Source organism: Larus michahellis, chromosome 3, assembly GCF_964199755.1.
Source record: "Larus michahellis chromosome 3, bLarMic1.1, whole genome shotgun sequence".
Lineage (NCBI taxonomy): Eukaryota > Metazoa > Chordata > Aves > Charadriiformes > Laridae > Larus > Larus michahellis.
The window spans coordinates 35011864-35036710 of NC_133898.1; the positions used below are offsets into that span (position 1 = coordinate 35011864).

General features: G+C 38.7%; 1 protein-coding gene across 2 annotated transcripts in view; it reads left to right on the forward strand.

Annotated features, from left to right (window-relative positions):
* PRKCE (protein kinase C epsilon) overlaps positions 1–24847 on the forward strand; it is a 298319-nt gene that overhangs the window by 268570 nt on the left and 4902 nt on the right. The window contains exons 13-15 of one of the 2 annotated variants that reach the window (XM_074579639.1): positions 1090–1278; positions 6349–6495; positions 14438–14467. In XM_074579639.1, the coding sequence (XP_074435740.1) occupies positions 1090–1278; positions 6349–6495; positions 14438–14452 (351 nt within the window). In that variant the 3' untranslated portion in view covers positions 14453–14467. The remainder of the gene's footprint in view (positions 1–1089; positions 1279–6348; positions 6496–14437; positions 14468–24847) is intronic. The other variant, XM_074579637.1, reaches the window with a different exon arrangement.

Genomic DNA, 24847 nt, shown 5'->3' on the forward strand with positions numbered 1-24847 from the left:
ACTTGAAAAGTACACTTTTGAAGAGTATCATTTTCTGTAATTAATGGCTATAAAATGTAATATCCATTCAGCTAAGAATCCAGTTGGGATCCAGACCTCTGTATTCAAATGTTAAACTAATTTCTGGTTTTGCGTTAAGACTGAATTTGGTTTTATATTGGCTGTGATTCCCAAATACAGCACTAAGTTCACCTGGTTCACCACAAGGCTTCTGACTGTAACAGTGGTGGTGTTTAAGGAGGTGGTGGAGTTGTTGCCATTCCAACTCATTTTAGGGCAGTCAGCTTCACCTTAACCAGTCATCCACTTTATTTTCCCCAGTTCCTTGTCATGCTGAAACATTGCAGCCAAACTACAAGCTTCGGCGGAGAGGAGCCAAGAATTAAACTTGTTCTCTGTATAGCACTAGTTCCGTAACACCCAGTACAATACAATAAAACTCCATCATGCTAACCTACTACTCACCACTAAAGGTATTTGCTACAAGGTTGAACTTTTGCCACCTGAAAAGTTGTAGCCAGTTTTCCTGAAAGCAGAGGCAATTAAAGCGAGTCCTACAGCCACGTATTGTACAGTGTTTTAATGCTGTAAAGAGAACTTGAACAAAAATGCTTTTGGCTTCCTTCAGCCCTACCTAAAGGACGAGAATAAATCTCTCAGATGACTGCAGCATTACAGGCTGGTTCAGTTTGTTTTGTTCAAGATAGAGGCAAGGAAATGTTTCACATTTTCCACCAATCTGTTTTGTATATGTGATCTTTTTTCCCCTATAGCGTGACCTGCTTTAAACAGTTTGGAAGGATATACAGCTCTCTTGCTTACAAGCATACTCTTACTCAGGGGACTGATAAACTCAGCCAGTACTTGTGAGAATAACTACGCATTGACACTTAGCTGTGTTTAGCTGTGTTAGTGCAAATTGCATGGGTAAGAAACCAAACCATGACTGCTGTTACCGAAATCAGTGTGGGATTTAGTCCTGCTCAGGCACTGGGGGAAAGAAGGGGTGTATCATGTTGAAACAACAAATGTGCAGCCGAGAGTCTGGTCTAACTTGTCTATTCAATCCAATCTCTTTTTCTATACTAGATCCTCCAGGAGTTAGAATACGGCCCATCAGTAGACTGGTGGGCTCTGGGTGTTCTCATGTACGAAATGATGGCTGGGCAACCCCCTTTTGAAGCTGACAATGAAGATGATCTTTTTGAATCCATTCTTCACGATGATGTCTTGTATCCAGTCTGGCTCAGTAAAGAAGCTGTCAGCATTTTAAAAGCAGTGAGTCTTCCATTACTTGCTTTCCTCCTCCTCTTCGTGTTTTTTTGGGCCATTGGTTTGGGTTTGTTTTTTTCCTTGATTAAAATTGAATTTGCTGAAAGTTGTTGAGAGCAGTCACCGCTGGGAGTTCAAGCACAGTTCACAGTGCCACTGTTAGGATAATGGGGCCTGGGATAAATTACACTGCTTGTGGGAAAGGAACAGAATGTTTGTATTCCACGCAGTTGTACACTGTATAAATCTGTGTACTGCAGATTCATGTTTCAGGGAAAACCCAACCAACTAGAACTGCGCTATCACTTTGACACTTTATATGCTGCATGTTCACTGGAGTGGGGGAAGCACTACATAGTTAAAGGAACACTGTTTTTATTTAATGCACTTACAAAATTTCCTGTCCCTCTGCATTTCTTCTCCTATCGTCAAGATGGGTTAAAAGCCGCTTATTTACATGCTCTATGTTATAATTCACATAACACTTTGATAAGCAGCCTTGCTCTAATGTAATTGTTTCTGCCCTGGTGGGTGTGTTTCAATACGAGTAATGACTTGACAGAAATGTGTGTCACCAAATGCCACAAATTTTCTAATCGGTCAAAATGTGCCACTGAGCAACTTCAGTTTTTAGATTACCTTTCTAAAGTCAGGTTTACTTCATTAACCTGACATTGACATAAATTCTTTCTTCTGTACTAGTACCATCCTAAAATAAAAAGCAAAACAAAACAGAAGCTGTATGCCAACCCACACATTTTGAAAACCTGAGGAGGATTTCTGGCTTAAAAAAAAAACAACTTGTTTTTTATTCCAGTTTTCCACCTTTGAAAGTGGAAAATTTCTACTTTTCCACTTCTGTTTTTCTTTCAGCATCTGGAATAAGGGAGACTTTCAATTAAGAGGGCAGCGGGTAGTGTAAGGTCCTGCAGACATCTTCATACCCAGTTACATTTTGAAATTATACGTAAAACTTGAACAAATTCTGATTTTAACACCAGTGGACAGGTAACACATTCTGCAGAAATGCTCATCTTGATCTTTTAACAAAAATACCTTCAGGCTCATTCTAGCTGAGTGAGAGAGATGCTCTAGCAGATGATTCAAAGCAGAAGTCGAAGTTAACCTCTCTCAATTGTTTGCTGAAGTCTCTTTTGCTCCATTCACTGCAGTGAGAACATGGAGGGTTTATTAAAGCTGACCTTTATACATATGCTCCATTCTCCCCCTAGGTAGCTCTCTGACGACTTTTTATTAGCTGACATGATACTTTCACGCATCCGTTTTTGTTTCCAAACCCTTCAGTTATTTTCATTTCAGCAGTTAAAACATATGGACTTGAGCTGCAGAATTCAAGCTGATATCCAGGCATCAGGGGTTATTTTGGCGTGTTGTAGAGAAAGGGTTGTTGTCAATGTTCATATCTGCATCTGAATTTCACTAAAGTCCAGGAGATTTTCTGTAGTGTTTTGGTTTCACAGTCTGTAAGATCTGTTCCTTTGCCATGCACAGGGTCCTTCTGTGAATCTATATTAACTGACCTTTCTGTTACTCTGAATCACGGAAACATTTGTTGGAGGGGAAAAGTTAACTGATAACCCTTGGTGAAGTGTGTAGCACAAGAGCCGTTGTAACTATTAGGAGAAGGTGTTTGTTTTACAGAGGAAAGGGAGAAACAGATTTGACAGTCAGAGCCTTACGGTGTTATCTCATTGGTCATGCAAGTAGTGAGATATCTTTTAATGTTATACATGTCATTCATTAACTACACACAAATGCAGACACAGAATTAGGCTGCAGTTGTAAGCTATGTATTTTTGGGAATATAAGTGCAAGGGTGTTAAACCCTCTAATTTCTTTTAAAGCTGGTTTTGTGATAAATTTTCATGAGGCTGTTTTCCTGGATCTGCATTTTGATAGTAGGCATGGTGGTTTGTATTTTGCTGTAGTTGTAGCTTTTTTTTTTTTTTTTTACATTGTTCTGTCTTTCTGTCTAAACTTAATCCTTAATGTCATTATAGACCTTAAAAAGAGAGTTGCATCCATTAAATAGATTGCATTATAATAATAGGTTATTCCTCATTGGGCAAGATGTCTTCATTGGCATAAATTGATATAATTTAATAGAGCTGTACCAGTTTACACTGTAAAAAGAAAACATTTGCTTACATTTAGCAACCTGCTGCCTGTGCAGCTATGGTGTGAAACATGTTTGAATCTTGTTCATATTCTGTTAAATGAAGAACAGGAAAAACAGAGGAAAGAAAGAGGCGTCTATGTATTTTACTGCTGAATGGTAGCAAGGGATTAACTTTGGAACACTTTGTTTCCTCACATTGTGCTTTGAGACATGGGTTTTATTCTTTAGAAACTGTGTATTTTTACACTCCTCCAAACACCATGTAAGGAAAGTTTAATAAGGAGACGTTCTCTTGTGTTAACTAACAAAGTTTTTTTATTTTCTGAAGAAACAGTTTTTCCTGTTATTTCCAACAAAACACTAAGGAGGATAATTTTACAGCTCAGTATGACAAGGCAGCATGTTGCTTATCCCATGCTTATTAGTTCTGTTTCTATGAATTGACAGGAATTGCTATTTAAAATTCTTTCCTGTCTGGTAAGGAAAACAATTCTTCATTGAAATTAGCTCTGTGCTTCTTTGCAAGCAATGGAGAGGGGTTGTGTCTACAATGTGTGTTCCCTGTGTACCCAGATGACAGAAATCTCTGGGTACAGAAGAAGAACTGTTTTTAAGCTGTGCCATTTTTCTGAAGAAGCAAAATTTTGGGAGCCTGATGATCCTTGATTTGGACCCCATGTTGCATGGCTATCTCAGAAACCTTTTGCCCTGTTGTCTTTTAAGTCAGTAGGAACTCTGATCTTAAAAGCCTTCTGTTTTCATAAAAGGAGGCTCCTGCCTTAATATGGGAAAATAAAAAGGCAACACTTAACGGCTGTGGCTGTCAGCTCCATTGGCGACCATCTCATCAACGCAGTACAGTTAACAGCTGTCTCTGCCCTGACAGTTGTATCATTGTTGATGATGTTGATGAACAGGGAATAAATGTCAGCTTGTGCTTCAGAAATAGAAGGCGAAAAAATCAATATTTATTGCAGGGGATGAAATTTATAGAATTAAATGTCCACTTCAGAATTTTGAGATTATTTCATCATCTTTGTATATGATATTTTTCTTTGTTTAAGTATTCTTTCTTAAAATTTGTTCTCTCTCATCATCCGTTTCCAAGTTTCCTGAAGTTTGTGAAGTACAGTACTAAACTACTATCTAGGCATATTTTCATGTTCTGAGCTTCTTAAAAATGACATGTTCTGATGTTTTCCCTGCCTCTGGCTTAAAACAAAGATAGAGCATGGCAGATACTAGGATCAGATTTTACTTCTTTGATACCTGGATTATACAGTACAAAAAGCGTATCCTGTAGTTGCCATATTCTGTTTCTGCAAAATGTGTGGCTGCTGGTTCCTGGCCTGTTCGCTCCAGTCCTGGAGGTGAAATAAAGCAGAGGGATGCAGGAATGCGTTTTGTTGTTTTCCAAGAGACCTCACCAAAGCACAGTAATCCTTTGAAAACCTTTGTTTCTCCTGCCCATAGGAAAAATGGCCTGTAGTTTAGATATGACTTGTCCACTTGCAAAAGAACTTGAGGAACAGTTGAACACAAGACCAAAGAGAGGGATCGTCTTTGGAGTGGCGCATATATGTCAGAAACCACAGAGAGAATTGCCTCGCTGATCTATGTTAAATCTTTAAAATGATAGCAATGGTATTCTCCTGTGGATGGTTAGTCTAGCTATCTAAAACTATCTTAAGGGCTTCAGTAGTTACTTATCTAATAACTGGAGTCCTAAAGCAAGGGTATGCATTATAGTGATTTATTTTTTGTAAGGTTTTTTTCTCTGCAGATGTATAGTATAATGTGGTACCTAGGTTAAAAAGGCACTGAACAATTACCGCATTTTGTTTCATTTGTACACTTCTTTTTAAATATAAAAAATGTTATAATAATGGCTGAATATGAACTTACAGCAATGCTTGGGATAATTCTATAATATGAATGTGTGTGTGTGTGTATAAGAACAACACTCGTTGCTACTTGAATTGCAAGGATTTGGTGTCCACATGCATTAGGAAATAAGTAGAGCAATTGCTAATAAAAGAAGGAAGAAATAACAGAGCAAAATCAGGAAAAATATTATCAGCTGCCATCATTTGATATCATTGTCTTACACCAATTCTACAGCTTTTTGCTGAAAGGAATAGTAAGAGTTTAAAAGTGAGAACTTCAGAAATTACCACACCAGAGGAGACCAGTTAGTTCCAGTTGCTGCCACTAAGGGTATACTAAAAATGAAAGGGAAGGTGCAAGTTATGTCATGGAGTTTCTCAAGGGAAGCTTTTTTGATGGTACTGATCACTCCATATATTTCCTGAAACATATGGACAGAACATTTATAATTCACACAGCTGCAGGTGCTGTTCTTACTTGTATTAGAATAAAATCCTAGAAATGAGTAAGGGCTTTTCCTCTGTCTGTTTGAATGGAGTGTATGATTATGCAACCTTTGTACCTAAAGAAAATAAACAACAGTAAGCATAATATGTAGCCCCTATCCCACAAATTAATAAGATAAATAAGAGCTATAAGATAAAATAAGAGCTATCCTGACCATCTCTTTGGAAGTGTCTCTGGAGGGTTTAATATTTTCTTTCTTTCTTTTAGTATTTTTGGCCAAAGCAGGAACTAGAAATGCTGGAAGAGAATCTGTACCTGTAGCACTCCCAGCCCAATGAAATTAGGATGTCTCAGCAATCAGTTGAAAGAGCTTCCTGCAGGAAAACTTGTACTTCAAAGTCTGAATCTTCTAGTTTGGCTGGAACCTCTGAAAATTGGAAGGGCATCCTTGTTGCTCTTACAGAAAAACTAACCTTCTGAAAGGGGATTGTCTCTAAAAATTCAGCATTAGGAATTAGAATGTGTAATTGAACTGCAAATGATTTCCAGCCATTGCCATTCATGTTTTAACTTTTTCCTTCTCTTCCTCCCCCACCCTGTAGTTCATGACAAAAAACCCAAATAAGCGACTTGGCTGTGTGGCGTCACAAAACGGGGAGGACGCAATTAAGCAGCATCCGTTTTTCAAGGAAATTGACTGGGTTCTTCTAGAACAAAGGAAAATCAAGCCACCCTTCAAACCCCGGATTGTAAGTAGCAATTTGCGTAACATTCAGAGGAAACTTCGTTTGACAATTCTAGTTGTTGGCTTTTCTAAGACATGAGATTACTTGATGCAACATTTGAGGGTTGAAATAGTAACATAAAAACCACGTTGAGAAGACAGCGTTGTCATTGTTTCTGTGAAGGTAAGTGTCAGGAATAGATTTAATGCACAAGAAGACATTCATGTTCAGTCACATAAACCATGAGAAGGTTCAAGGCCCTGTTTTAATTATTTTCCTGTGTTCCTAAAGATACCTTGATCAGAAGAGATTATTTCAGTTGGTTATATACTGTCTGTACTTTCTGTGTGAACTCTGCTACAGTCCTGCATTGCTGATGGCCACTGGATTTTGTAGTGAAAGACAGAGGAAAAGATTTCTGATTAATAATATTTTAACTGAAGTTACTTGAAAAAACAGCTTCCTGGGGGGAAGAAATATTAAACTGATGTACTTACATTTTCCTAGGTAATAGTGTTCTATTTTGAAGTAACAAAAACATGTAGCTGCCCCACATGCAAAAACTACAAAAGCCAAGCAAAAATACTTTACTTATTCTTGTCTTCCTCTGGATGAAAATATTTACAGTTCACCAAATGTCAGCTTTTCAGCTGAGAATGTGTGCAGTAAATTTTGTACTTGAGCAGTACAAGAGAAGTGATAAGTCCTTTGAGATTGATTTGCATCTTTTGACTTAGCACATTCCTAATTGAAATGTTTTGATTTGCCTGTAAATACGATCAAGGTACTTGTCTGTTTCTTTCTTCGGGTAGTTTACAAAGGTATTTTTAAAATAAACAAAGAAAACGACCCCTAACTTTGGACTCAACACTGAATCTAACTTAAATTTAGAGGTTAAAAAGTCCCCTCTGACATTGCAGAATTGCTGTCATTCACATTTAATGCATTTATTTTTAGTCCAGTGAGATGCATTTCCCCAAGTTCCTTGTGTAGGTGGTGAAAGTGGGGCTGCCTGTCCAGAACAGGAGCCTGAGAGGTAGCTCCTCTGACTCCACGCTTGGAGAAGTCTCTCTCTCTCTCTCTCTCTCTCTGTAGCTATGCAGAAAGAGCCTAAAGGGACTGAGAACTGTAAGTGGAAGTTAGTCCTTGTGAATGTCTTTCTGGAGTAATAGTAAGATATAGCGTTATCACATGGGGAAGTTTTTCTTAATGTATTTCTACAGGCAGAGGGATGCCTGAGCCAGCCCCTCTCCTGCAAAGGGTCCAGCCAGCTGGGCATGCCGGCTCCCTTCCCCTGCTGCCCAGCTCTGCTCCGGGGGTGTGGCCAGGTTGCACCTAGTGCCTGAGCTGCCTTACAAATCTCTGCACTGATGTAGGAAGTGTAAACACAAATTTACCCTATTAGTATCTATCTGAAGCCTATTTAATACTGTAACTAGCAGCTTTCCAGTCAGGTTCCACAGCCCTCAGATAGTTGCAGACAGCCTTAGTTGGTGTTTTGCTGAGTTGCATGCATGTAGTTCTTTTCCTGTTTTAACTAGACTTTGGCCTTTCATCTCACAGTAATTTTTGTTGCTTTGCTCCGGTATTCATCAACGTTTTGGTAATACAGTTATCAAATCAGGATGCGCGATTCCAAAATAATTTTCACTTCATGCCTGCATCTAGTAAGTCCCAGATTCCTAACATCTAGTCTGTTTGTTGGCAGTTTTCCTTTCATGATCAAGATGCACAATCCCTTTGACAATAGGTATTTTTACAAGGCCTTTATTATTTTTGTAAGTAGTCCTGTTTTGGCGGTTCTTCTTAAAAGTCAGGAGAGATTTAGTATGTCAGACATTTTTATTCATTGCTGATATAAATATCTTCTACCTTCTCAGTGCAGCTTCTTTCTCTTCCTGGTAATTATTTCACTGCTGTTATATTGTAAAGCCATTCCTATTTTATTCATTCCTGTTGTTTTGTTCCTTTTCTCCTTTTCAGCTTCCTTTAATGGTATTTTAGTTGGGTATTTCAGTTTTAGTAGTGATTTCAGATTATGTCAGAGTAGTTCTTTGTATAATTTTCAAGACAGCTGCTTGCTCTTTAATAATTGTTAGGGTGATTTTATACATCTTTATTTATACTTTTTCTCATTTTTCTTCAGGCTGCCTCTATAATGTTGGATTTTCATACTACTTCTTTCCATATAGTATATGCCAACTTTATTCTCCCAAATTTGATTCCTGCTGTCTAGTAGTTCTGTATGCTTGTTTTTTTCTGAACTCTTTTTTTTTTTTTATGGTGGTGAATTCAGGTAATATGTAGTCTTTGTTACAGGCATCCCTATTATTTTCATGTTTTCAGTCTGCTCTCTCCAAGATATCTTCCCCAGTGACCTGGTCCTTTCAACTTTTACTGATAACTTTTCTACATTTAGAAAGGGTATGCCTTATATATTGTCGTGGTTTGGGCTGGACCGGCCACTTAATGAATGACAGATGCTCTCTTTAACCTCTTTCCCCTTCAGACCAGGACATATATTTGCACTATGTTTATGATCCATCAGCTGTTTTGTACTTGCTGTATAAATTTTGCGATTGTTTGGGTTTTGTTGTTGTGTAGAAATTTTTGAGCAAGATCATACTGAAATTTTTACTTGTCCTCTTAAAATTGAACACTTTATTAGTTGGAAAGTAAAGTGTGAGATGTATCTAGGCTGCAGAGAAAGATCACACAAATAAAATATAATTATTAGTTATGCAATTTCAGAAAAGGCAGTAGATTTTAAATGCTGAAAAGGTGATTTTTGATACTTGCCAAGCTAGGAGAGATTTCGCTCACTTTGAAAAATACATGAGAGAGGGAACACTAATGAAATTAATTCTACTTTAAAATCTAGATAGAGAGTTCCTCTCTAAATTCAGTTGTGGGTGTAGCACTGAGATTCATTGATGCAGATTAACAGGTGTAACTGTTCCATAGCTATGGAATAACTATGGAAAAAACATAATTAATGTCTGTGTTTGGAATGTCTTCTGGTTTTTAACATCTCTCAGTATCGATAAAGGGTCGTTGATTATTTAAAAGTGACTTGTAATGTTGAAAAGGGATTAAAGAAATATATTTTTAATCTTATGTTCAGGAGAGCCTAGATCTGTGAAAATAGCTTTGAAAAGAGAGGCCAGATTAGTAGTCAGAAAATAGACATTCTTGCATGTGATATGTGAGTGTACATATGTATAGGGAAAGAAGCTTACAATGCATATATATAGTCATTTGTGCATTCAAATTGAGTTTTGCATGCACATACAAAATTTGGCTCATGCAAGAATGCATATATTTACACAGGTATTCATCTATTTTCTGACCAACCGTTAAGATGACTAAGGGGGGAAATTTTATAATTACTATATCATACATACTTTCAAAAAAACCCAAAACACAGGGTCTATTCGAGTGAGCTCTGGGCAATACGACATTAAACAAGTAACGTCATTAGGGAAAATGGTGAAACACTGAGGTCCCATCAGACATTGGAATAATCTGCCAAGGGAGGTCACGGAGGTGCTAGCATGGAAACAAACCTTGTTTCAGTTCTGCCTCACTACTCCGCTGATCCCAAAACCATGAGTGCCTTGACTAGCACAGCTGTCTTACTTTTATGTTACCTTTTATCCTTTCTCTGCCATAATAGATTTTTCTGAGGAGCTTATTATATGGTACTGTAAGGCCTGTGCTTCTCCATAGTTCAGGTATGTCTCTTCAGCTCTGCCAGCCTTAAGTCTGAATTTTTCAACTGGACTTGGAAGAAATACTGCATGGTTATTTATTAGCCAGAAGTTGGGGTTTTTTTTAGATCTCATTCATGCTGTGAATGTCTGCAAACATATTCCTTATTATACCAGAAATATGCCATTAATATCTTTATCATTTGTACATGATTTGATTATTCCAATGATGTTTTGGAAGCTGAAATTTCTTTCCTAACTGTTTTCAACCTTGGAATGAAAATTACCAAAGTCCAAAAGGTCCTTGAAAAACTGGCTATGTTTTCTGAAAGCTTGCAAGAGCGCCCTGGGCAGAGCACTCCTACAAATGGCAGAGGTTTAGATTGCTAAGCAGTGACAGGAGTGCCACACCACGTTGTGCTAGGTAGAGACAATGGAAGCAGATCTGGTGGCCCTGAAACCTGTTGTGAAGGATTTTTATCTGCTCCTCCAGCTTAATGTCTTTGAAGAGAGAATGCAAAGGGGTGAAAATGCCCAGTCCTATGGGGCCCAGTCCTATGATGCATACTGTCTGCCAGCCCTTCCTTTCATAAATCCAGAATTATGAGGCTTTTCAGTGGCAAAATTAGTTTTTTATGTATATACTGTGGTTTACTATAAGGAGGGTTCTCCAATGTAGAGCTATTATAAATCTTAAGCTACTATAGAAAAAGTAATAGCTCTGGGGCATGTACATTAGAAATCAAGCAAACCTTTGAACTGCTATGAAGACGATATTTGTTACGTGTAAGCTCCAGTGACCTTGACAGCGTCTCTTGAAGATCATTTCCTCTATTCTTAAAACCTAATTCTTACAGTTTCAGAGACTCTCTTGAAATTTTCTGAATAATATTATTCTTCCCTGCTGCTTTTAATGCAGACATGAGTATGTAATTGCATATGTAAGAAATAAGTATAGTTTTAGTGCAGACAGATATCTTTTTTCCAGAGCAACTGTTGTGAGACAGAAATCCCTTTAAGGCACTTTATTCCCATGTTGAGATATTTTTTCTCATGTATTCTTCCTGGAATTTTATTCCATTTGGAGATTGAAATTTCCCTAATCTGTAGCCATAACACCACACTATGGTTTGCAATATAATTAATGCCCAAGAACCACAAAGGCCTTGATACAGTATTCAGCGATTCTCTACTCTCTATTTTTCCTTGTTTCTGTGGTTATGCTCCTGGCTTGGTTAAATTGGTTATTTTCGTTTTCAAAGTGTATTTGCCATAATACAAATGAAAACCAGGGTGCAGTTCGTTAATTTCTTACCAAAGTCATTGACAGGGTGGTAAGTGTGGTAGATCAGTGACATGATGGGATGATTCTATCTATCCCATAATAAGATACGCATTAAAAAGAGTGATTGAAACAGATTGCTGCTTCACCTTGAATGTGTGTGATGAACTTCATATTGTCCAAACTTGTTATTTACTGCCAAAGCTTATATTTGAAACAGTGAAGCAAAGGTATATTTTGTGGAATTTTGATTTTTCCTCAATCTTCTCCATATCTTAGATTCCCGGCAAGAAATTCTTTGTGTCATTTCTAAGAGTACAGCTGGCCAGCTGCAGGCTTTCCAAACTGAACTCGTGGCCTGGTGACGTGCTACTAGCATCAGCCAGTGAAGCTCAGAGAGGTGTCCACAAGTGGCATAAAGATACACGATATCCCAGTCCCACTTGCCAGGGATGGAGAAACATCACTGCCCAGAATTTCTTGCCTCATGTGGCTGAAGTCAGTAGTAGCTTCATATGAGCATCGATTTCATAGAATCATAGAATAGTTTGGGTTGGAAGGGACCATTAAAGGTCATCTAGTTCAACCCCTTGCAATGAGTGGGGACATCTTCAACTAGATCAGGTTGCTCAGAGCCCCATCCAGCCTGGCCTTTAATGTTTCCAGGGATGGGGCATCTACCACCTCTCTGAAACACTCCAGTGTTTCACCACCTGCATCGTAAAAAATTCCTTCCTTGTATCTAGTCTAAATCTTCTCTCTTTTAGTTTAAAGCCATTACCCCTTGTCCTATAGCAACTGCTAAAAAGTTTGTCTCCATCTTTCTTATAAGCCCCCTTTAAGTATTGAAAGGCCACAGTAAGGTCTCCCAGCAGCCTTCTCTTACTCCAGGCTGAAAAACTCAGCAGAGGTGCTCCAGCACTCTGAGGGATTTCTTCTTGTTTTTGTAGAATTAGACCAGCACAATGACAGTGGCTCGGTGTACTGCAAGGATCTGTGAGACCAGAGGAAGCTGTTAGGCACTTTGCAGTAAGGATGGTCTCACCACAGGCACACTCCTGTCCTTTCAGGCTGAGTTGAGTTTTCATTGTCAACCCTTGAAACATGTGCATGCAAACAAGCAGACTTGTTTTCATCCACCCTGTTGTAAATGTCAGGGTTGGGAAAATTTGAGACTTTGACTAAGATGTCTTCAACATGAAAAAGCTGAGGAACTCTGAGCCAGAGGGTAATATAAAGCCTGGTAAAATAGATGTTTGCCATATGTATTTCTTTTTAGCAATTAAGCCAAAGTTTCGTTGCTAATGGCTTTATCAGTGCCTGTGGCAATTCATTCATAGTGTGGCTTTATGGAGATGAAGTTGACAAAATAATCGCATTATGATGATTTACTATGAATGTGCAGCTTTCACAGAACAATACATTGTTTTAATTTTCTCTATGCATTCATAATTTCTTGCTTTTCCCTTTTAAAAGCTCACTTTCTTCAAGACCATTAGAAGCAAAATGAACAAGGTAGTCTATTGCAGAATTGTATGTTGCAGTATGGAGCAACAGCAGCTGCCACCGGCACATTTAGTTCATCTAATGTGACTCCTTTCATTTTGCAGCCTCTTCCGTTCCTACTGTTACATCACTGAGAATGTTTTCTGAATATTTATATGTTCCTTCTTCAGTTCTGACTTCTCAGGAGTAGAGAGCTGGTCTAGCGGCTAAAACTAGAGACCTGAGAATTGCAAGATACATAAGTTCTTCTACCAAATTTTCTAGAAACTCATGGTGTGGTCCAGGGTTCATCACCTAACCTTTCCATGCCTCAGTTTCCACTCTGTGGTAATCTCAGGATGCTTAATGCAAAGTTCTGTGACAGTGAAGAAATATGACTGAGAACTGATAAAAAACCAATGCTTAAGATCAGCCTAACTTTTAAATTGACTGAACACATAGCACTTCCCTTGGAAGAGTGTTCTGTGCTATACCAGACCTCAGTGTTAGCAGATTTCATCTTGATCATCAGTCTCAAACCTCCTACAGTAATTTGCACCTCTCAGCTCTGGTAACTCTTAAGATAATCATAAACCGTTATCAAAGTCCCTCCCCCCTTAGTTATCACTATCTGAGCCACATTGTCTGTATGAAGTTTCCTTGTGAACCTAAACTCCCTTGTTAAGTCTTGACTTAAGGATGCCAGCAATGTGTCCCCTTCCAGTTTTGCGCTGCAGCAAAGGTTTGAAATAAAATCATTCCCAAATATGAAATTCTAGTTCTAGACAATGATTGTTGGATACAACTGGAGTCAGTGAGCACTGGGAATTTTCCCCCTCCCCTAAATGAGTGAAAAACTGGCAAAATTTTGGCAGCCCTTTGTCGATGACTTATGACAAGCCGGATGCCCACAGTGTTTGGAAACTGGGTAATAAATAGCAAATACAAATCAGCACCTACGGAGCGTGCAGCTGGCCTGTTTGCACAGGCAAACAGGCAGAGGCCACACCTGCCTCATGGGTAGGTGCCTCACTGAACGGCTCCCGAAAAATGTGTTCAATTAGAGAGGTGTGTGTTTAAATTGCTGCAGCAACCATCTGCTTACTGTGAAATATGGCTGGAATCCTTAAAGAGGGACCGCGTTTCTGGAGAAAACTTTCAAATATATTAGCCAGAAACATAAGTTTTATAATCTCAGATTTGTGTTCATAGATGACGATAACAGGCAAAGATTTTTTTTACTTTCTAACGAGGGATTTCTAACCTTGTGTTGGGAAGTCATGATGCTGTTTTAGTGGGGGTTTTTTGGCACGCCTCTGTTTTTTTGTGACAGTGAATTGTAGCATCATACATGCAGAATTATGACTTTGCCTTTACACTGTGGGGAAGAAGCCCCGTAAAATGCAGTATCATTCAGTAACACCAAAAAGAACTTAGGAATTACAGGCCAAGTAAATTTCTTTTTGTATAAATGTTCTCTCTTTTCAAGTTTGCTTCAGTGTGAATGTCCCTCTTTAAGGTAAGGCCTTCAATATGGGGAAAATGTCAAGGTAGGTCCATTTTTAGGCCTAATAACCTTGAGGTGTCCCTTCAGTTTCATAATATATTTCCATTAAGTCATCAGTGCATGGCAATGAGCATTTAGCAGATGGGCACGCAAGGGGCTATACTGCATGCTTTTGCATGAAGTGTTACCGCTTAGATGAAACACTGGAGAGTGATTTTGAGACCTCAGACCCTCATGTACCATCGTTAAACATTGCACATTATGTATTCCCCACTTGCTGCAAGCATTTCAGGCATAGGAAGACAGTGGGCTTTCTTCTGAGAGTGATGCCATGGTGATTAATACTGGTGAAAAAAAAAATATTTAGAAACAGGGAAGAATCCATATTTGTCAGAACGCTTAACATATATGCTTTAGAAAAACTAAGGAAAAATGGATGTGAAGTTTTGGGACAGCCTTTTTATTACAAACAGCCATAACAGTTGAAGTCCAACACAATTTTTTTGCACATGGCCCCTGCCACAGGATATCACAAATTAGAATATTTAATGTCAGCTGGTTCCTAAAAGTTAAACTTTTCTGCTACTGGTTCAAGTGTTAGCCAGGTCGCTGCTGATTGAAAAGTATTGACTATTGGCAGGCGATGAAGTTTGAGATCTGAGTTTAGCTTGCAGTAGACAGTTGTGAACAACAGTGCCATAACTGCCTGCAACATAGCTGATACCAATTGGTCTAGCATGTGTCTGGGCACCCCAGAGAAGTTTGTAACATTTCTGCCTCTTCCCTCAACAAAGTGAAGGACCTTGGTTTCTAAAGCTTCAACTAGCGTGGCACTTTATACAAGCACTAAATTTGCTCGGAGAGTAAGTATATAGCTTTCCAGGAGCTTCTGTTCAGCTTGTATCACAACTTAGAGAAGTCAAGAGTAAGTGAACTGGTATTTTAAAGGATTTCAATGTTGTTTGTTTCAATGAAGAAGGTTCTGTTTTCCCAGAATTTGCTCATTCGGTTAGTCTTATTTTTTGCTTTTTATTCTCTTCAGCGTCAGTGCCTGCAGCAGCTGTTTTTAGCTGTGATTACTACAACACTAGAATTACAGAAGTTTGAAAGCTACTTCCCAGTACTGCAGGTTCCCAAATATTTACAAGTTAAACAACTCTTATTATGCTTCTTTTGATTCTGTACTGGGGATTCAGCAGTATTTGTTTGGTTTTGTTGAGTCCTGGTCTTATAGTACTAAAATCTTTTCATACTGAATAATTAGGTTCATTTAACCATCTGTTAAATGTACATGGTTAAGTGGTGCCCATTGAGATGGAGTGATAAGCAGCCTGAGTATTCCTGCTTTCCTTTTGGGCTTCCTCAGAATAAGACAAATTCTGTTTCACTTTCTGGCTGCTTTAATCTCCAGTGCTATTTTCAGAAAGTAATCTAAACCATTTAGTGAAATCGTCTTATCACGGTTACTTACAGTACATTCTTAAGTGTTCAAACAGAAATATTTTATTTTTGTATTAATGTAGCTAACAAATAGTATTCCTAGGTTGGGCCTGTTTGTGATGTTATTAAAAGCCAGTGGCAAAACACCAGGTGATTGAAGCAGCAGTAGCATCTGGCTCTTTATCAGGCAATGGAGAAGAATTTATCAGAAAAAAAGCAAAGACTTGTTGAACACTGGCAGTCCCTGACTAGTCCCATTCACAGCTGGAGTCCGATGAACACAGAGTATAAGAAGAGCCTTGGCTTTGAGTTTATTTTTCATGCAGAACCTTTTGTATTCGCAGTATACCATGCTAATGCTTGCATAAAGTTAACAACGTCTTACTAGGATGTTCGTCCAAAATAAGCAGCAAAAATTTGTCACTGTATGTGTTCGCCGCTCAGCATACTAGTGCAAAACTTAATTTTTTGGACATATGCACAAATATGCAGATGGTGGACTGAAGCAGCTGAGGTGTAGGCACTTACCTTCAGTAGCGGGACAGGGAAGGCGTTTTTAAATGGTAAGGAATCCTAGCACTTCATTAACTGCTGCTTTCTTGTTGTTATGCTGCTGTGCTGTTACAATGGCTTTTGTTACTCTGGAGGCACAGACCTTGTACTTGTCCTCTCAACAGCATGCTCCAGGACTCATATGCTTAAATTATGCAGGATGACAGGAACACTTAGTCTAAATATTTATGAAAAACCTTAAGCACAGATCTTCCTTGATTTGCATGCAATAATCATGTTTGCAGAGGACCTACAGAAGAAACATTCCCTTTGCTTAATTAGGGAGCATGGAAAAGAAGAAGTTGAAGATTGTAACTGCCCATGACTCCCTGAAGAATTCTGTTTATATTTGACAAAAACAAGAAGAAAGAGAAATTGAATTTGTGCCCTCAGGTCTGCACTAACAGCTCGAGTTCCCAGCAAGATCAGGTTCCTGCTGTGCAAAAAGCCATATAAGTGAGAGACAATCAACAGATCATAGATAATGGTAGATAGAGAGATCACAAGCCATGTATAGGAGAACAAAAATAGGAAGAAAATTAGATGCACAGGGAGGAGAAAATTACTCAAGCTCAAAGCAGATCAGTAGCAGAACCAAGAATGAAACCTGTGTCACTACAAACTCTCCTATGTCTTACTGTGCTCTTTCGGTAAAACCGTGTTCCAAAAAAGCAGTTCCATTGTCTGGAGGAAAGGTGGAAAGGAGATATATTGAGATGCAGAAGTAGTAGGCATTCATGCGTGGTTGTGCAATGCCTTTTTTTTTCAGTCTACAATTAGTATAAGAATGTGTATTAGTTTAAAAAAAAAAGCAGCTGAAGATGCTTTCTAAAAAGCTACGTGTATCTTTATTCTTAACTGTCTTTGCAAAGGCTTAAAAATAATCATTAGACTTCAAAATATGATCTCTTACCAATCAGTCATCTTACAATTAAACCATCACTGTGTAACTTTCTCCGTTTGTATAAGGTGAGAACTGCCTGTCATATGCATCGTCCATGTCACACTAAAAGCCTTATTCTTAACAAGCTAGAGATCATCATCAAAGACCATGAGTTTCCCCGAAATGTTTTGAAGAAGGCAGTTTTGCCAAAAACTCTGTAGCATTCCTGCTTTACAGCCTATAATGCAAGCCATTCTAGCATATAGCCGAGTCTTGCAATGATGCTCCCACTGTACGTGCTTGCCATTACCTTTCATGCTGTGGTGTTTCTTCGCATCCAGTGTCACAATGCACATGCCCATGCCCCCTTGACAGAGGAGGGGCTCAGAATCACAAGGTATTGCTATATATTTACAATTTCATAACATTCTCAGGAAGGTTTCCATAATGTGTTACTTTACTGTAATTAAGTTGAGTAGGTGACTGTAGGCAGAATAAAACGATGGAAGGTCAGTCAGTCAGTATTTATTCAGGATACGTGGCAGAGATGTGAGTCTTGAAATATTTAATTATATGATTCACCTACTCACTCGCATCAGGGTCTCCTTTTTATTCCTTGTCTTTGTGATTACTTCAAGAATGTAAGGCAAAGTAAATCTGTTGATCTTTTACAGAATAAATCTGGTCAAATATCTGTGCACTGCTAGACTGTCTGTATTTGGGTAGTTTTTCAGTGATTTATGGATGTCTCCTGGAAGCCACTGGAATTCTAGGGACACGTGCCCTAGACTTACCAACTCTCCTGCATCACTTTTTTCTCTTCTTTGCAAGTCAGATCCATTTTCTGGGTATAGCCCGTCCTGTGTGCTAAAGTGCTAGTGATCAGGAAGACAAAGAAGGCTTCTACGCATGTATTTGTGGACTCACCAGCAGGTGGTTTAGCGTGTCACAGATGCACCAGCCCTGACTGCTGCAACTCTGCTGTAGCAACAACAGTTAATATGCAATTTCAGGAGAACACAACCGAAAATGGACTAATTTTGGATGTGTGCCAGGATGTAAGAGCGGAGGTGACACTGGTCATCATGGCCTTAGAGCAATTGAGAATATCAATGGAGGCTTGCCAATAAAATGTGAATTAGAGAGGTACGCATAAAATCTACACTGCAGAGTGGATCATAAAATTTGCAATGGGAATAGCATTGTGCAGGTGAAGGGTATTTTCATGTGATTATTCCATTGCTTCCTCTTCCCGTATTTCCTCCCCACCTCAAGAAGAAATATAAAATAGTTTGCCATGTAGTTAAATCCTCAAAGAAACCTACCATAAGGGGAAAATATAGTGTAGAAATTCAGAAGTTGGCACTCTTTCCCTTTGTCATGGTATAACCCCAAGCGACAATCAGAACCACACAGCCGTTCGCTCACTCCCTGTACCCCAGTGGGGTAGGGGAGAAGAATCGGAAAAAAGGAAACTTCAAATGTTGAAATTAAGACAGTTTAATAGGATAGAATCATAGAATCATAGAATTGTTGAGGTTGGAAGGGACCTTTAAGATCATCGAGTCCAACCTTTAGCCTACCCTGACAAGAGCCACTTCTAAACCATGTCCCTAAGTGCCCCATCTACCCTTTTTTTAAACACCTCCAGGGATGGTGAATCCACCACCTCCCTGGGCAGCCTATTCCAATGTTTAATAACCCTTTCAGTGAAAAAATGTCTCCTAATATCTAATCTAAACCTTCCCTGACGTAACTTGAACCCGTTTCCCCTCGTCCTATCACTTGTCACCAGGGAGAAGAGGTCAGCCCCCATCTCTCTACAACCTCCTTTCAGGTAGTTGTAGAGGGTGATAAGGTCTCCCCTCAGCCTCCTCTTCTCCAGGCTAAACAACCCCAGCTCCCTCAGTCGTTCTTCATAAGGTTTGTCCTCCAGGCCCCTCACCAGCTTTGTAGCCCTTCTCTGGACACGCTCCAACACCTCAATGTCCCTCTTGTAGCGAGGGGCCCAAAATAATGAACAATAATGGAAGAGAAGATGATAATAATAACAGCAATGATAAAAGGAAATACAAAGACGATTGGTTGCCCAGCCTGTCCCAAGCAGTGATCATGGATTCCTGACACCCAGCCAACCTCCTTTATATACTGAGCATGACACCTATGGTATGGAATATTCTTTTGGCCAGCTTGTCCTCTTTATGCTCTCTCTCAGCTCTGTGGGAAGCTGAAAAAGTCCTTGACTTGATATAAGCATTACCTAGCAACAACTAAATTAATATGTTATTATTCTCATACTAAATCCAAAACACAGCAGCTACTAGGAAAATTAACTCTATCCCAGCTGAAACCAGACACCCTGGAATTTTTTTCATTCTAAAAAATGCATGTATTCTACCATAGTATACCTTATGTGCGGTGGTTATGTCATGATTAAGTCCTAATGGAAGCAAGCCCCAATAAGGTGGACACGATGGATTTTGAGGGTAAAGGACTAACCTCAGGTGGGAAGCTGTAGTGCTGACCTCCCCTGCAGCTCATGTGAAATCTGTTGCCATCGATGTTTTACACGGAGATAACTCTCGTGCTTTAGCAATCAGGCTCTGAACTAAGCAGGTTTGGTGTATATTTAGCTTTAGTACTGTGTACTCATTCATGCTAAAACCATACCCAAGTATGGCCATAGGGGACAACTTCTGGTGAGGTTCGTTGCCCAGACTGCGAACACGAGGTGATTGTCAGTAAGCCTGCAGAGCTTTGGTATTGTTTGCCTTGCTGTTTGTTTTGTTGTGGTGGTTTTGGGGTGTAGGATGGGAGAAAGGCTGCGCAAAAGTGAAATACTAAGGCTGGCATCCTGGCCATGTAGTCATTATGTGTTTGTATCCCCTAATTGTTTAGGTTGTTCCTCCTTCCTACCTGACCCATTTCACATTCCTAGTAAAGATACATACTATTTCAGTATAAAAGTGGTTTCACTTTACTGGATCACAAATGATCCCTTTTAAAATTCATAGTTCTGTAAATTACCTTGGTGTTTACTAAATGACTGTGTTCTTCCATAACAGATTAAATTGTGGACTGCATAGGTTGGCATACTTTCCAAATACTGTTTCACAATCTATTATCATCTTCATTGAGTGGAGTTTTTTTCCACTGCTTTCTCTTAATCTGGTGTTCTTTACATCTAGTGAAAGCATAATGTAGGAGCACAAAATCTCACCCCCTGCTTGGAAGTAATGAATATTGGTATACTTGTAAAAACTACTTGGATTCAAAACACTTTTTATCATCATAACCTCAGTTGAATATACTGCAGCTCATCGCTGATCTGTTGTAACCCTTCCATGTGTGAATAGAGCAATAAACATGCTGAAAAAATTAAATAACTTCTATAAAGTTATTCTGATACCATATATTTCATATATATTTCATATATTTCATTCTAGGACATACTTCTAATACTGATACACATTCTCAGGGCATGCAAATACTGTGAAGAGGCATCACCAGGATAAATGGAAAGACAGGCCTGAAGTGTTCTGCTTCTCAGACTGTTTCTTTCACAGTATTCATGCTGAATTTCTGTGTATATAGAATGAGTTATATGCGAAAGTGAGTGCTTGTTACAGTTGGTCTCAACTTTTTAGAAACTACTATACCTATGTGAAAAGAGATCTCATCATTGGTGCAAAGTGATCTCTGCCTATACTGCGGTTTTTGTTATCATAATAAAGAGAGGTGACTGAGAGGACAGTGATACATGAGGTAAGCCACATGACCTTGTGCTTCAAACCATTGTATGATGTCTTGAGTTTTCAAATTTCTTGAACAAAATAATCTGAAGATCTTACCGGTGATGAGGTAAATACAAGATATTTGAACTCTGCTCATCCTGATCTAAGAATTTCTGCTTGATGAAGAAATGCGGGAATCATTTATTTCTTAGTGAAGCAAAATTTTGGATAAAATTAAATGATACCGTGTAATACGTATGAGAAGGTGCAACTCTTACGGAGCGTCCTGTTCCAGCTGCACTGCTGTTCTGTGCCCCTGTAGCTGCACACCAAAAGCTGCAGCAGCTTCCTGCCCAGATTTCAGGTTACTGTCATGTGTTTGATGTGCTGCTGATACAGCCCGGCGCTGCACTGGAAGGGTTCTCTGGTGAAGCTCCTCAAACAAATTACAAACTCCAGGATTTCAGTGTGGGCTTGAAAATATATCAAGAGGCATCATTGACGGAAAATTGCAGTAAAGTTAAAGATGTTTCATTCAGTGATATAGAAATATAGAATAGAAATATATAGATAGATATATATAATATAGATATAGAAATATAGAAAGACCAATCTGCATCTGCTTTTCTGTGGTGACAGTATCTCGGACTGTGAAAATCATGGGTGAGCTTTGTATATATTTTGTGTCAAAAGGTCCACTTACTGAAAACTATCATAGCATGATCTTTTTTTCTTCCAACATGTTGGTTCATTGTTATAATAATCATTTCTGGCCTCACTTACTTGTATTGGCTGTCTGTTGTGGATTAGCTCCTCATTCTGTTAAACTAACAAATCTGTTAATTGATTTAAAGAGGATTCCTATAGTTACATCTAAACAGTATATTGTGAAATTGTAGGAAAATCAAACTAAAATACAAAACCTAGGCTTTTGTGACATTGTTGTTTTCTAGCCACCACCTCCCATCTTTCTTTCACCTCCTCTGAGTAGGTTTTGAACCCACTGGACAATTCCAGCCCAATTTAGTGGAGCTATTGAGTTTGCAAAGGACTTGAAAGTGTTTCGGCTATTTTCTGCAAATTAAATGAAAACAAATAACGGAGTAGAGAGATATAAGCCTTAGTGTCTCCAAACTGGAGAATTAATTTAATCCTTATTAGGCCGAAGAGACTGCACCAAGCCTCTTGGCCTCATGACACAGCTGATGAGGTGCCCAAGCTTTGCTGAGTTCCCTGGTTTGGAGCACCCTCTATCAGGTGCCTTCTTGCAAGGATTTGTGTGACTTTTCAATACCAAAGGTTCCTGTCATTCACGTTTGGTTTGTGTGATTAATGTAAGGAATGGCAAGTTCTAACTTTCTTAATGTATTTTCAGTAAGAAGAACATGAACTTAGATTTCTTTTTTCATTGTTGCAATTCATATAGCGTCATTTAGTAATCATTAACAGACAAGGTTGGTGATCCTTAACACTGGAAAGCTTATTAAAAGCACGTTTTGGAGGATTTTTTTAAGCTCTAGTCTGTGACTGCAGGTAGAAAATTAATTTTTTATTGAATGGTAGTGAAAGTAAAACCAGTTCAGAAAACCACTGTTTAATGTGTGCTTATTAATAGCACATGAAGTTCATTTTGATCTTTTAGAAATTATGTGAAGATATTCAAGAAAAAAAAGCGTTTTGACTCATAAAACAATATCTCTTCGTCCAGAGTTGCACAGGCCAACTAAGAAAGCTGTTTAAATGGTGTTTTATGAAGCGATAGTCTTTTAGAAATTTCCAGTGTCTTTAGCTTTTCAAACAGAAGCAGTAATCTTTGAATAAAATAAAACATGACTTTGACTTAAAAACTTTAATCCTTGATGGGTAGTAGGTCATGTTAATATTTATTAATTCAAGGGGTTCTATTTCTGTAGCATTAAGTGGTACATCTAATCAGATCGTATCGCCCACATGAAGCAAGCCCACCATGTCTCCAGGATAAGCAGGTTACACTATGTCAAGACGCTCAGACGAGAGACCTATGAAGCATTCACACTGCTAGAAAAAATAAAAGATCAACTAGCCAGCACATTTCCTGCACAAGATGTTGTGAGTCACTGTGCCTTCTCACTACCAGAGATAGCGTGCTGGTGGAGAAGCCATCTTTCAGATGTTATTTAGAATTGGAGTCACGTCGGTTTTAGTCATTAGAAGTGCCGTGGCAGTGCTGCTGCTCTTTGTCAGATGGAGTCGGGCTGCCTACATGCTGCCTGCAGTAGAGCAGTTTCAGTGCAGTGTGGAATTTGGCACCTATTGTTGGCAGCTCTTGGGTAGCTGCTGTGCCCCTGCTCTCATGTAGCATTGACGCGTGCTGAACACAAGGTGTCTGAGCAGTCTAGAGAGAGAAAAAGTAGCATCTGAAACCTAATGAAATTTGTGTGTGTTTGGGTGGACAGCTGTGGTTTTGGGGGTTCTTTTTTTCCTAACAATCCTCGTTTCTTCGGTCATCTGAAATTGAAAACTCTTACCTGGAAAAAAGTTTGAAAAGTTAAAAATAATATGTCCCAAAGTCTCAGGAACTTCAGGCTAAATAAACACAATCATACCCATTTAATTACTGCATTTTTAATGATGCATTTGCCAGCCAATCTAAGTATTTTTCCTTTTTTCATCACGATTTTTTTAATGTTCAGAGGTGGATAATAGTTGCACTCTGTTTCCTTTATATACTCTCCTTACCTTGTTAATCTTCTTGCTTTTCTCAGCTTCTCTGCTAGGAGACAGCCACAACCCTTCATACTTTCATCCTGAGCCCTCATGATGCAACTATATATTGGTTCATGCTGTTGGCCTATAGAGTATTCACAGTGGAATTACATTAAAATAGCAATAGTAGCAGAAATGTGGCCAGACCTGTTTCATCTTAGCAGGTAGGCCTTGCAAAATAGTCATTGCTTCAGGAAGAAAGTGCCTAAGTTGCTAAGGAGGGTTTCTCAAATAAATCTTTCTGTTGAAAAGAAGCACTTGTTATGAAGTCTACCTTTTGTCTTGTATGGCTTAATCCACTCACTTTTGTTCCCTGTGATTTATTTAATCTCCATTCGTCAGTTGGTTAGTTAGAGACTTACTTAGCATACCCTTGCAATCTTAGATTGCTCCATACTTGTCCTGTTAATAAATTGTGTGATTTACATCTATACTGCCAAAAAGACATGGAATTGTTTATAAATCTGAGAAAGTAAAAACTTGTATTTCCTTCTTTGGTCTTGCTAGGCTTTTAAATCTAAGCAAAAACCCTTGTGTGTTGTTTCAGAATGTTTGGGATTCGAAGTTCTACTGGAAGTACAGTTAGTTTTAATCAATACAATTTAGGTACAGCGGTGTGGGACAGTTTTTCAGATGTACTCATCTGCACTCTTTTTCACCTAAAACTTTCACAAATCTTTGTGATGGTTCTCTGGAAAAAGTAGCTATTGGGAATTAATTGCGCCTGATAGGATTTGAGGAATTTATCATCTTATTCTTATGCTGAAACTAATTTCAGCAAGGAAATAACACTTTTCACAAATACGTTCAGTATGAAAACCTGAAAATAATATATATTGTATTTGTTCTTAGCTAGTCCAGAGCTTATTTGCCCTGGAGAGCTAGTAGTGAAAGTGTGAGTGTAATCACATTTCTCTTGCAGAGTTCTGAATTTGAATTTTACTTTCTATAGGTATTCACTTACTTCTACTTTAGTGACTATTCTTCTAGCAAATTCATTGTGTGAGTGTATAAAAATACTACAGTAGGACATGGGGA